Raw genomic sequence first — 13,574 nt, 5'->3', positions numbered from 1 at the left:
CATCTGCCCACATCTAACCGTCTCCTCCACATCCAACCAGCCTCATGTCCTCCTTCACAACCTCCTCTTCCTCCAACTCTCTTTCCTGGCAGCTCCAACCTCAGCTTCCTTTACTAACAAAACCACTTTAAAAACCATCTCAATCTACTTCTTTGCACTGATCTCCAAAGCACCTGAAATGAGCTGCTCCTCTGATGGATTCATTCCTGATTCTATCCATCTTCATCACTCCCAGAGAAAACTTTCAGATACAGTCAGGACCATAAATATTTGGACAGAGACACATTCTTTCTAATTTAGTTTCTGTACATCACCAGAAAAGTTTTATTTAAAATTCACTGTGGTAATGTACAGAAACTGAATTAGAAAGAATGAGTCTCTGTCCAAATATTTATGGTCCTGACTGTATATACTGTAATGCTTTTGTCAAATTTAATTAAACAGGAACTGCTATGAAGCAGGAATCCTACTTTAACAACCTTTTTAACTTCAACCAAATAAAATACAAAGGTTTGACAAGATGGTGTAATGCGTAGTGGTTTCCAACTAAACCGAGACGGTTTGGATGTGATGACCAAACTCTGCTTTGTAAGAGAACAGGACACAGAGGGAACTGTCTGTGTTTCTGCTACACCAAAGCCAACCACACAGATGTGGTACAATAGGGGTAATGGAAAAGGAACAGGTAGGTTAAGCTGGATAGCGGAATAGCGACTTCAGCCTAATATGAATTCGCTGTATCCAAAAAACAAATAAGAATAAAAATCCTGCCTCACAGTTGATAAAGTGCCCTATCAGGTTTCAACCAGGCGACCACGCCTCTTACTATATTCAATTTCTATCTCAAATTCAGGTAATAATGCAATGATACCTTGTAGAGATGAAACTATTTACTTTTTTCATGATTCCATTCGAACTTCAAATTTGGGACACAGATTTGTTTCAATATAATATATGGTTTGATTACTACCATATAACAACAAAAAATAAAAAAAACTTTAGATAAAAACTTATTTTTACTAATAAGCAGCTAACAATAAAAATCCCCTCAGTTAGCTTGTTCTAAACCTGGTGTGATGCAATAAAACAAATAGTAAATTCTTAAATTCAGCACACAGCTGTTTCAGACTTACACGTAAACATACAGGTATGCAGTAGGGATGCCACGACTCACCTTCCCCAAGATTCAGCTCAGTGGTGTAACATCCGCTTTGGTCTTCAATCTAGAATTGTGGCATCCCTAGTGCCTTGTTGAACAAATGCCACAAAGAGTGAACGATACGCATAACAAACGCCGCTGTGAACGCCTGCATGGCTTGCAGAACAAACTTGCAAAACACAAAAACTACACGAAGAAAAAGAAATTAAACTATTTGGTAAAGAAATGTCTGAATCCAGCCAGTTGTGTCATTTTACGGCTCAGAAAAAAACAAATGTTTGTCCCCATAATAAAAAATATTCCCAGATGTATTTTTTCCTGATATTCCCTGCTTTGGTGAGTGTTTTTTCTCGTGTTTCCTCTCCATAACAAGACTGTCTTCATTTTTCCCCCCTATTTCCTTGAGTTTTTGCTGTGACGTGGAAAAGATGACACAATTTCCCATGAAAGTCTGAGAAATCACGCTTTGCATAATAAGCATGGCGCACAACAAACTCCTTGATGGACCAAATGGCCATTACTATTGTAATGAGCTACATAGAAAAGCTTCAGACCAGAAGAGGTGAGTTTAAAGTTTGTAAAACCAGACTTTCAGAAGGGGAAGTTCAGCTCTAAAGTACGGTGGCCCAGAAGGGTCACAACACAACACATTAACTTTACACACAACACATTAACTTTACACACAACACATTAACTTTACACACAACACATTAACTCTACACACAACACATTAACTTTACACACAACACATTAACTCACAACACAACACAATAACTCACAACACAACACATTAACTCACAACACAACACAATAACTCACAACACATTAACTCACAATACAACACATTAACTCACAACACAACACAATAACTCACAACACATTAACTCACAACACAACACATTAACTCACAACACAACACAATAACTCACAACACATTAACTCACAACACATTAACTCACAACACATTAACTCATAGCCCAGAAGGGTCACAACACAACACATTAACTTACCTCACAACACTTTATCTCACAACGGAAGTAAAGCAGTAATTGAGGTGCTTTTATCATGAAATTTAACAGAAGGTAATGTCACAGTGAGCTGTGGAGGGAGCATGATTTTTCTACAAGAGAACCTAGCAGCAGTGTTGCCAGATTGGGCGGTTTTGGTTCTAAATTTGCGGGTAAAAATGACTTTGGCCGGGTTTTCATAATTTGGGCGGTTTTAGGGTCGGTTCTGTGTTTTTTCCCCCCTCATGAATATATAATAGCGGACTACGTTAGGCCGTGTGGCTGTGAACTTCTATGTACTGAAGCTCAGTAAACGCACCAGGCAGAGACGCTTAACGGGCTCTGTCATCTAACCCAGTGGTCCCCAACCACCGGGCCGCGGACCGGTAGCGGGCCGCGGGAAATTTTGGCACCGGGACGCACAGAAAGAAAAAATGATTTCCATTTGATTATTTTTTTCGAAAAAAACGTTTTATTTTGAAAATTGACCGGATTCTCTCTGTTACATCCGTCACACTTAACGCACGTCAAAGTCGCGACACTAAACATCAGGTGATACACACCTTGCGTTGCACCTCAACACCCCCCCACCACCACCACCGGTCCGCGGTAAACGTGCCTTGCGTTGTACCGGTCCTCGGGGGCAAAAAGGTTGGGGACCACTGATCTAACCTGTTGTTGGGGGGTTGCAACGCCCCGCCTCTTAAAAATTGTGTTCTTTAATAAAGCCAGACACTGCGGCTGCGTGTGGGATGAGCCACCTGCTAAAGTTATGGTCTGATCGCTACACGGAGCAGTGTCTGTGTTTATCAATCCTTTTATTATTAGTCTGAACTATCTTTTATTTTGAAAAATCATCGGATCGGGTGCTAAATCAGTCCAGTAGGGGGGAAAACTCAACGAAAGCTGTGTATACTTCTTTCTCCTGATCTAATAAAAGGAGGACAGTATTGAATATTTCTTCAGCGGACCGGCCTTCTTTCATTCATTGTGTGTGCGTGCGTGCGTGCGTGCGTGCGCGCGCGCCCGTGTGTGTGTGTGTTGGGGACCGCACGTGCATGTGTGAGGGGAGGGAGGGGAAGAAAGGAGAGAGGCGCATGTGCAGCGACAGAGAGTGGTGGGAGGGAGGAGTGTGCGTTCATATTGTGTGTGTTCAGAGGAAGCAGAATCGTAATAAAGAGAAAGTTTCTGGCAACACTGCTGCTAGCTTCTCTTGTAGCAATAACATGCTCCCTCCACAGATCACCTTGACATTAACTTCTGTTAGGTAGTTAGCCGCTCAGCTCAGTGGACATTTCAGAATAAAAGCACTTCAATTGCTGCTTTACTTCCGTTGTGAGTTAAAGTGTTGTGAGGTAAGTTAATGTGTTGTGTTGTGACCCTTCTGGGCCATGAGTTAATGTGTTGTGTTGTGACCCTTCTGGGCCATGAGTTAATGTGTTGTGTTGTGAGTTAATGTGTTGTGTTGTGAGTTAATGTGTTGTGTTGTGAGTTATTGTGTTGTGTTGTGAGTTATTGTGTTGTGTTGTGAGTTAATGTGTTGTGTTGTGAGTTATTGTGTTGTGTTGTGAGTTAATGTGTTGTGTGTTAAGTTAATGTGTTGTGTGTAAAGTTAATGTGTTGTGTGTAAAGTTAATGTGTTGTGTTGTGAGTTAATGTGTTGTGTGTAAAGTTAATGTGTTGTGTGTAAAGTTAATGTGTTGTGTTGTGAGTTAATGTGTTGTGTGTAAAGTTAATGTGTTGTGTTGTGACCCTTCTGGGCCACCGTACTAAAGCTATGTTACATTGCAGTGAATAGGGACTGATTTGCCTGTGTAACAAACAGCCAGTGTTGCTTGTTGAACTGACAAGAATCCGATTACATTATGTGCGGCCCACTTGTTATTACTGTATGTCCTTCTACATACTAATACCTGTTCCTTAAAGTCTGGGAGAGATGACAGTAACAAGAACAAAGTAAATTGTCAGGTAGCTCCTTAAATGTGCACTTCTGTATGTGACATCAACAGAACACTGAAAAAAAACACGTTTAAGGGCTTTTTTGTTAGGCAGTAGATGCTGTTTTGCTGGATTGAATCAGACCAGTTCCTGATTGACTGAACACACCTGATCCAGGTGAGCAGCAATGACTGAAGCAGGGTTAGCCTAGAAACAAGCAGGGCGATAGCCCATGAGGAACAGGGTTGGTGACCACTGGGTTAGAGGAAGTAAAATGACTATTCGGACTCTAGAAGTCCCTAAAATAAAACACTTTAAGAAATATTATTGTTCCAGAAATATTTGGTTTTTGACAGGAACAATTTAAATTTTAAGCAGGTTTTCTATGACTAAAGACTCACCACACATTTACCTTAAAATAAAAAATAAAAAAACTCCACTTAGATAATGGAGGTAATGTAATAGACTACAGATAATTCGGGAATCAATTCAAAGGAATTGCATATAGCTGGATATTATGGGCTCACCGTTGTCCTTCAGACCATTCTCCTCTATGGTTATATGCTCGGCCAGCTCAGACAGGGACTCGTCAATGGTGTGGCTGCCACGCAGCGTCTGACTGAGACGGCGCTTGAAGCGCTTCATCTTCTCCATGGAGCTCTCAGGAAGGGGAGGCCTAAAGGCACAAAATGGAAACCATTAAAACCCATACCTGTGCCAACAAAGAAAGAAAAAAAGGGTTCAACTAGCTGTTGGCATTTTGCCATTTATTACATAAATGATTGTTACTGCAAACACATCCACCTGCTGTCAGAGTTTCGTAACAAAAACGGAAAAACGGCTAGATTACCAGCTGGGTAAACGAGTAAACACTTATGCCCCAATGGGCTCATTCTGCCGCATTACCTGAGGTTCCTCACCCTGGGAAAGTATGACACGGCTGTGAGAAATTCTTGTGGGTTACTTTAGAGTGCAATCCTGGCTCACCAGGCAGTTAAAGCCTAAACCGAGGAGATTAGATGCTCAATGGCACAGGGCGAGCCTGGGCCATATGTAGTTCACAGCGCACATTCCAGACACGGTCACAGAGAGAGCACCTGATTGTCATACTGTGACCGTGAATGTAAGCAAAGATGGATCTCAAAAATGACAAAAACAGATTACAAGAAGCCTCTCCCCAGTGACCTCATTCCACTTATACAGATCTGGACATGCGTGTGTCAGAAATACAAATAAATCAAAGCTAGTATAAAACACATGACTAAGAAATAACCCTCAGGCTTTGCTGTCCAACTCATGCTCCATTTTATATTAGGCCAGCTCTATTAAATCATGACAACACCAAGAAGTTTAAAAGATTTACATCATTTCTGGAAACCTCAAGACAAAACTTAAAATGACTCATTAAAGAACAGTACTTGTGAGGTAGCATCCTTTTGGGGTCATCTGAGGACTCTGTGTGCAGACGACGCCCCCCACCTTCCATTCCCCAATTTGAGGCAAAACCTACCAAATATTGCAGTTCCACCAACAGCCACAAGAGGCAGATTGCAGAAGAGATCATTTCTGATTGAAAGTCTGCTTTCAACCAAAACCAGAGTATGTACACTCTGGTCCCAAAGACCTTTACAGATAGATAATGCTCATTTAGATGTCTTTGACTGCAACAAACAAACAAAAATAACATCAGTAAAAATCACCTTAAGAATAAAACTAAGAAAATTAAAAAGGACAATAATCCTCATAAAATATACTTTTCAACACTGGCTGTTTGTAAAGCTATTTTTGATTTTTCTACAGCTACTGATTTATTTATTTATTTTAATCAGGGAAAATTTGCAAGATCCTTAATAGATTATGTAGTTTTAAAATTAATGCATAATGAAAATCTATACATTTCAACTATCTTTTTAAAAGGATTCATCATCCTTTAGGTGTCTTTAAAAGCTTAAATGGTAATATTTTAAGGAAATGGAAAAAGACCACTATCTTAACAGGGCCAAACCTGTCTCCAGTTCTAAAAAACTGAAGCAATCCAAGTTTATTTGTAGCACATTTTGCTTACAGAGACAATTCAAAGTGCTTTAAACATTAAAAGAAAAAATACAAATAAATAGTAAATGTATACTCATTAAAACAACATTAAAAGAAACTATAAAAAAACTGAATTTGAAATATTCCTAAAATAACATTGCAGATGTAAACTTCTGAATACAAACTAATCAAATGCAGCTGAGACCAGGTGGGTCTTCTACCTGGATTTATCTAAACAGAGTTTTGGCTGATCTACGCCTTTCTAGAAGTCGGTTCCAGATATGTGGAGCATAGAAGCTGAACGCAGCTTCTCCATGTTTGGTTCTAACTCTAGGAAGTGACAAAAGACTGGATCCAGATGACCGGAAAGGTCTGGCTGGTACTTACTGGGTCAGGAGGTCAATCATGACAAAGTTAATAAACAAATGCAAACATGTCCACATGTTTCTTTAATAAAGTACACAAGACGAAAATCAGTCAAATGAACAAGTATAAGTGGATATTTCGTTTTATTGCTTTAACAAATTACCTCTTAAGATTATTTAGGACGATTAAAGAAAACACACAGTAAGTGTGAACTATTAGCTAAAGTTAATAAGTGAACTAGAAAAACTGTGCTGCACAAACTTGTGCTTTTATTTTTTTAATAAAAATATAAAGTACTGATGACTAGTAATGACTAATGATTTCAGGAGACTCAAAAAAAGAAGTCCCTGGTTCTGGAATAATTTTAACAGACAAACCGAAGCGTTTTAATTCAATCCTCTGCTGCTGCCCCGGCATAATTGTCATCATTTAATTTCAAATATTTTCCAGTCTGCTGAGAATCCCTCTAGTTTAACAACATCCAACCCCATCAAGAAGTAAAACCCATTTAGAAAGAGCAGTTCCATGAAGCTGGATCACAGCCCAATTATTAACATGCAAGACAGAAAGAGACGGACAGCAGAAAGACTATTGTTAGAACTGTCAACTAAGAGTCATCAAAAAAAAGAACAAGGAAATATCCTACTTCTCATTTACGTTCTAAGTTGAGGCACATTCACTCTCAAGTTCAAGGATACAACATGAGGGAGAAGGACTTTGTCTTGTCTCAACCGCTTCACATCAGTCTGTGCTGCCATTCGACAGCTGGGGTACGGATGAGCAGCCTGTCTGTGCCTGCACAGCTCAGTGCTTTCCCTTCTTCCTTAAAAGCAACTGGAAGCATCAACTTCAAATAAAAAGATAAAAAACTGCACTTCGTATTTTTTTAAAAGAGGTTTTTAAGGTCTTTAATTTTCCCTAACCTCAGCATACTTATTTGCCTTTGGAGCACCTGCACTTGTATTTGTCATCTTTCGTCTAACACAAACATGGGACATAGAAGTTTGTAATAAATAAAATATAACTGAATCAGAGGCCACACATGTTAGCTGCAGCTCTACAGTAATTCTGAAATCGCTCTAGACGGCCAAAATCTTTTGTTGTGTTTACATTCCATGAGTTAAGCTCAAATCAGGGTTACAGTGCCAAACCAGGATCAACTTTCCGGGTTGGCTTTCATCCGTTTTCAGTTACCACGGCAACATCTAGAAGTCGCTCTTAATTTCTGATCGTGTGCGATGTGCAGCAGTGCATCTCAGCTACGAAAAGAACCAACACCCTCAATTTAGGAGCCCCACTGCTTTCTGAGTGAAGCCATCCTTGCAGCAATAGGAGACATGCTAAGCTGGGGGGCTCGTCTCCTGCGCATACTTATCAGCTGGCCCACGCTCCCAATCTGGGATCAAGTGTGGAGCTTTGGAAATGATCCATGTTCCGAGCTTTATCCCTGCTGCGGTAAGTAGGCTGGTCTGAACTCCAGACCTGCTATGGGATGGGGTTGGGGGGGTTTGGAACAGAGAGGTCAGAGCACTGAAGAGATTCAGGATCGGTTACCATGGAAACCCTGCTGCCTTTTTTTTTTTTTTTTGCCATGTAGAAAATGCAGAGCGCTGCAGGGGACCGCATGCCTGCTTGTTTGATCCCTCAGGAAAGCCCCACCCCCACAGCCTTAATCCAGCTCTTTGGTTTGCTCGCTAAAGCCTTCTCACACTTCTCTAAACTTTCAAACAGCTTCACGTCTCGTGGACAGGAAGCAGCATCAAACGGACGCAAGCTGAAAGAGAGCGGCGAGGGACGCTGCAGCACTTCAGACAATGGCAGAGCACTCTCTGTAGACTCTGTGCTCCTCTTCGTCGCACTGATGATGATGAGCAGAGAGCTACAACCAGAGCTCAGGAGCTTCCACTGCTGCAGCATATCTGTAACATGACCTGCAGCGTGCCGACTGCCGTCTGGGACAAACAAGGTCGCAGCCTTTACGCTGCCTGTGCCGGGTTCGGTAACCCCCGTAACGTCACAGCCTTTAAGAAAACAGGGGCCCCAGAAAAGGCCCCGCCACCAGCAGCATCACAAACAGATTCAGCCGTCACAGTTGGCATAATTGAACGGTGAGCTCAGCTTTCTAAATCACAGCCTTTTCTCAAACTGCCCGAGACAATGAGGACATGAGGGAAGGAGCTGGCTCCGTTATGGGGTTCCTCACATAATGGAGGCTTTGTGCAGAGTTAAAAACGGTTTTTTTTCTAAACATGTGGGATGAAGCGGGGCACTGCGTGCTGCAGAGCTGAGCAGCACTAACAATTCAAGCAAACAGCCCTACCTTTGCCGCAGCACCAGAAACGTCAAACTGTGTTTAAGCTCCCAAAAGTGGCGTCAACAGATCTACCTCCTTTCAGTCTTTCCTGAAACAGCTTCAGCTCAGCCTGCGATCACACCCAACACCTGCCTTGGTGAGGCAGAGCTCATGCTGGCCTTATGGGGACAAATGAGCGACACACAACAGAAGGGGAGATTCAACACTGTTGGAATAACACAACTGCCATGGTTACAGAAGCTTGAGTGACAGGCAGTCCCCTCTGCATCTTCCCTGCCTCCATAAATGAGCAAGCAAGAGTTCCCCAGATGAAACAATCCAACAAATAAACAAATAACACTATTTTCATCAAATTGAACAACAATAAAAGAAACGTGCTCAGATTTTGAAGTATAAAGGTACTGCATGTACTTCGGGGAAGATAAACATACAGTGGAGCAAATAAACTACCGGTATTTGGCAGTCACTGATGTAGCAAGATTTTTGCCCTGCTATTTACATTTTTTTTAATCATATTGCGATTTGTTTTATTCCGTCTCTCACAGCTGAACCTATAATGAACATAACAGACCTCTCATATTTTTAAATGGGCCAACTTGCAAAGGCAGTGACAGATAAATAATTTCTTTTCCCCACTGAATGCATTATTTTACAAATATCCTGTATTTATTCAATCCATCTGCTGCTCATCCACTCATCCTTACAAGTCTGCAGCTACAGCATTTCTTTTTTATATAAACACCACTGCTGAGATTTATGTAAAAACAAAGACAGTAAAAGAGACGAAAACTAAAGAAAATGTGTGTATTTCAGCATAAATGAAGTGAGTAACAGTCTTTTCTGATGTTGCATTGAAATTCTCCTCAAACTCCATCAGAAGCTTGTTTTCATCTCACTGCTGGATAAAAGGACATCCTTGAAGAACAAGTTAAAGGCAGCATATGTTGCGTCAAACTATTCATGCAGCTTTTTTATGCATTCATGCCACCACACACGTGTGAATGACCAGAACCTTACACAGTCACAAGCCCAGGCTTTGGGGCTGAGAGCATGAAAGGACTTTTTGTCTTTGGTTTGCAAAACTGGTCTTTATTTTCTTTTTAATAATTGCACATAAGCCTGCACAATATACCGCAAATTTATCGTTATCGCGACATTAAGCTGTGCAATATGCATACCGCAAAAGACGGCGAAAATCGCAATAAATGGTTACCTTAAATGTGCTAAAACAAACTCATGGCAGCTTGAAATATTGAACAAATGAAATAAATCCCTTTATGCATTTAACCATTCGGAATGACCCGTTTACGTTGTTGATCAATCAGATGAGCCCTTTTATGTTTGATGTTTGCCTCCTACGTCGACGAGGGTCATTTGGAGTATAATTTTTAAACTGTTGCAGTGAAATGGAAATTATGTTTTTGGTTGTTTTGCTATTTGTTTATATACCGCAAATTATATCGTTATCACAATATTAATCACCAATATCGCATATCGCAAGTTTTCCTCATACCGTGCAGCCCTAATTGCACACTAGCAAAAGTCATTTTTGACTAAAAGCAAAATATCTGTAGAGACATTTTACTGTTTCTCCTTTGCTCGTGGTGTTACATTAGCTTCTGATGAAGGATTCTTCTAGATACCATCTGACAGTTATATTCCTGCTCCCCATCCATTTTTCTTCCTTATGAATAATAATATTCTGCTGATTGCTTTCTAAATTGAAATAACAAAAAGCACTTAATTAAACTAGTGTCATACGTCATGATCTTCTGCTTCAAAATGTAATTTTCCCCAAAATAGACTAATTTAAGAGCTTGAATAAAGTACTAGGTTCAACTGAGGTGATGAAACCAAACAATAAAAAGGAGATTAAACAAACGTTTTCATGCTTTTCTTTTTTTGGGGGGGGGAGGATGTACATGTGTAAAGTCAGAGTCTGGTGTTGTGAAAGCCCAGCATGAGTTATGAGTGATAAACCCGGACCTGCGGGCCAAGGAAGGGGTGAGTTCAGGACACGAGGCTCACATTTTTCAAGTGGCAGGAGGCAGATTGAACTCAACAGAGCACTGTCTTCAAATGATTTACATGAGGAAAACTACAGGAACAATTCTTTAAGTGTGAGGAAGAAGAAGAGATCTGCAGTCATTTTTGTCAGTTAAAGTTCTTTAGACTTCAAACGGATCTCTAAAGTTTCATATAATTATTTTTGGAGGATGTAAAGAGGCGCCACAAAAATAATTCCCTAAAAATGTAACTATATGTGGAAACAGTCAGCCACAAAACTGTAAAATATTAAAGCTCTGCGTAGATTAAGGAACATATCACAAAACTTCTTTAAATGTCACAAGAAAGTGCAGCTCCCTTTAAACGACACAAAGAATAAGAAACTGAGTTCTGTTTTTTGAATCGGGGAGTTCTCATCCTTTGTTTGTGTTTGGTGTCCCCTGGAGAAACTTCCAATCTGATCCAAACCTGACTGCAGTCACCTGTCCACCTTGGCTTGACCCCATTAGCATCAGAAAGAGAACAATCGGCCACCATTCCTGCAGCAGCAGACGCTCCTTCCAACCCGACCCAGCCCAGGCTGAAGGCAGATGGCAGGATGCTGTTATCAGAGCATCAGTGTCCGTTTCAAAGTGCAAACACAAACGGCTATTAGAAGTCTTTGTGGCCATTTCAGTTATCAGCCCCGGCTGTGGGCAAAACCTGCAGGGGCTCCAGCACGGAGCCTCAAATGCTACAGGCTTTTAGTGCAAAGAATAGTAAACTTGTGATGTAAGCTATGAGAAACATAGTTCCACTAGTGCAGTCAGCAGGTTTGTCATTAAAACAAAAATTTTAAATCGAAACATATAAAACAGCCAATTTTCCCACAAAAAGGGCCCTTATCTCTTAAAGTTCCACTCTGAACATCTTTTGATCTATTTTTAAAGCGGTCTTTTAGTTAACATTATGCCAAAAAACTTCTAGGACATCGTTTTTGCAGAGTGACAGTAGTTCATTCGAAATTCGCCTCAGAGTTGTGAGTGTGGAATAAGCCCACCCTAACTTCCCATCATCCATCTACTTACACTCTCCTGCTAGCTTACAGCCCCTCACAACCCCAACCTAACATTACAAGTGCAACAAAAATGGCGAAAAATTATTGGAGCTATCCAGCCGTACAGTTTTGATCCAGATTCCAGCTCAAAAGAGGAAAACGATGACCGATATGGATCTATTTGTCTACATGAGGATCCATCAGAACGGAGCGGAACGGGGAGCGTGTGGGCCGTCTTTATCAGAAAAATGCAACAAGAACATGTTAAAAACAACATTAGCATGATTCTCATTGTAATACTTCTTTAAATACACATACAAATTCCACAAACAAGTCCAGTTTTTGTTTAATGTGTTTTATGTGCAATCTAACGGTTTTCTTTTAATGTTTCCCTTACCAGAATGAATTTAGCAAAGTTATTTTTGCTTCGTTTTCAATATTAAGATTTAAACGCATGTTTATTCACTGAACAACATGCTAAGGTTGAGAGAAATAACAGGGTTTTCGATGTTTGTTTGGTAAAAACATTGAGAGAGAAACAAATACTCAAATATTCTTTTATCTTGCGAATCAAAAAATAATTGAATCTTAAGTTAATAGAAGGGATGAAACCATTTACTTTCCCCCCAATTCGGTTCAAATCTTGATTTTTAGGTAACAGTTTGTTTCAGTTTAGTATATGATTTGTGTTTTACAAAAAAATAAAGATAAAAAAAAAAACCTGTATTAAATTTGCTAATAATAAGCAAGTAACAAAAAAGAACGTTCAAATGAATCTTAAGACAATAAAAATAACCATGTCTCAAGAAAAAGTCTTAGATTTTCTGTCTTGCAAGAAAAAAATAAAATCAAGGACGTTTTTCAATAGCAAAATAATCTTAGTATGAGAAAACATGCCTTAAAATAAGAATTCTTGGTAAGACCATTTTTACCCCATTGGCAGATCTTTCTGCGTATACAAAGATTTTTTTTAAGATTGTTTTTATTATTTCTAGAGCAGCTGTTTTTGCAGTGTAGTCATACATTTTCAATTGTGCAACATACAGTTCAGTTTTTAACCAAGATTTGTGGCATCTCTAGTTAATGGAACTACGTTTATTAAATATGCACAGCTTTGCTACTGCACTAAAGAGGCTGTGAATGAAAAGGAATCAGCCTGCCTTACTAAATAAAGAGCAGACATGCGCTGAAAAGCAAATTCCAGCAATATTGAGGAGGGGAAAAGAAGCCGGCAGATCTTTTCTCCACCTGTTTTAGCCATCATTGCAACAGATATGCAGGCTATGAGCTTACTGCAGAATGTAAACTGGTTCCCAAGTAGACCAGGCTTTTTCAATGACAACAGACACCTTCAAAACACAGACATAAAATCAGGGTGTGGAGGAGGCCAAACTTGCAAGCAGCAGCTTTTTTTAGTGGGGCAACTGTAGGTGATGGAGCCGAGCTGCATGCCGGGGTTAATGAAGCCTGGAAAAGAGGAAGAGTTTGTATTCGTGGCTATCTTTAGCCAGGAGCGGGGCCCGCGACATCGCAGCTGCTCCCCAGTGAGCGGTGACACATTAACCTTCAGCCAGCTGTCTTGCCCCGCTTCAACCCCAGCTCAGTCACGGTCGTGCTCCCAAGACCTCAGAAGTCATCACACAGACGAAGATTCACTTTTCAGGACTCAATCTGAGATGAAAAGCCACTCTGAGCATCACCCCGGGTGGATTT

At 40.4% G+C, this 13,574-nt stretch overlaps 1 protein-coding gene across 3 annotated transcripts in view; it reads right to left on the bottom strand.

Annotated features, from left to right (window-relative positions):
* The window catches only part of LOC101164227 (cyclin-dependent kinase 17), a 29,792-nt gene that overhangs the window by 13,821 nt on the left and 2,397 nt on the right, over positions 1–13,574 (bottom strand). For all 3 annotated transcript variants that reach the window (XM_020703897.3, XM_004069536.5, XM_078948560.1), the window contains exon 2: positions 4,632–4,780. In XM_020703897.3, the coding sequence (XP_020559556.2) occupies positions 4,632–4,758 (127 nt within the window). In that variant the 5' untranslated portion in view covers positions 4,759–4,780. The remainder of the gene's footprint in view (positions 1–4,631; positions 4,781–13,574) is intronic.

This window comes from Oryzias latipes, chromosome 6 (genome assembly GCF_053564925.1).
Source record: "Oryzias latipes strain Hd-rR chromosome 6, Olatipes_Hd-rR_3.1".
NCBI lineage: Eukaryota > Metazoa > Chordata > Actinopteri > Beloniformes > Adrianichthyidae > Oryzias > Oryzias latipes.
Note: the sequence above shows the minus strand (reverse complement) of the source record. Positions and strands in the feature narration are given on the sequence as shown.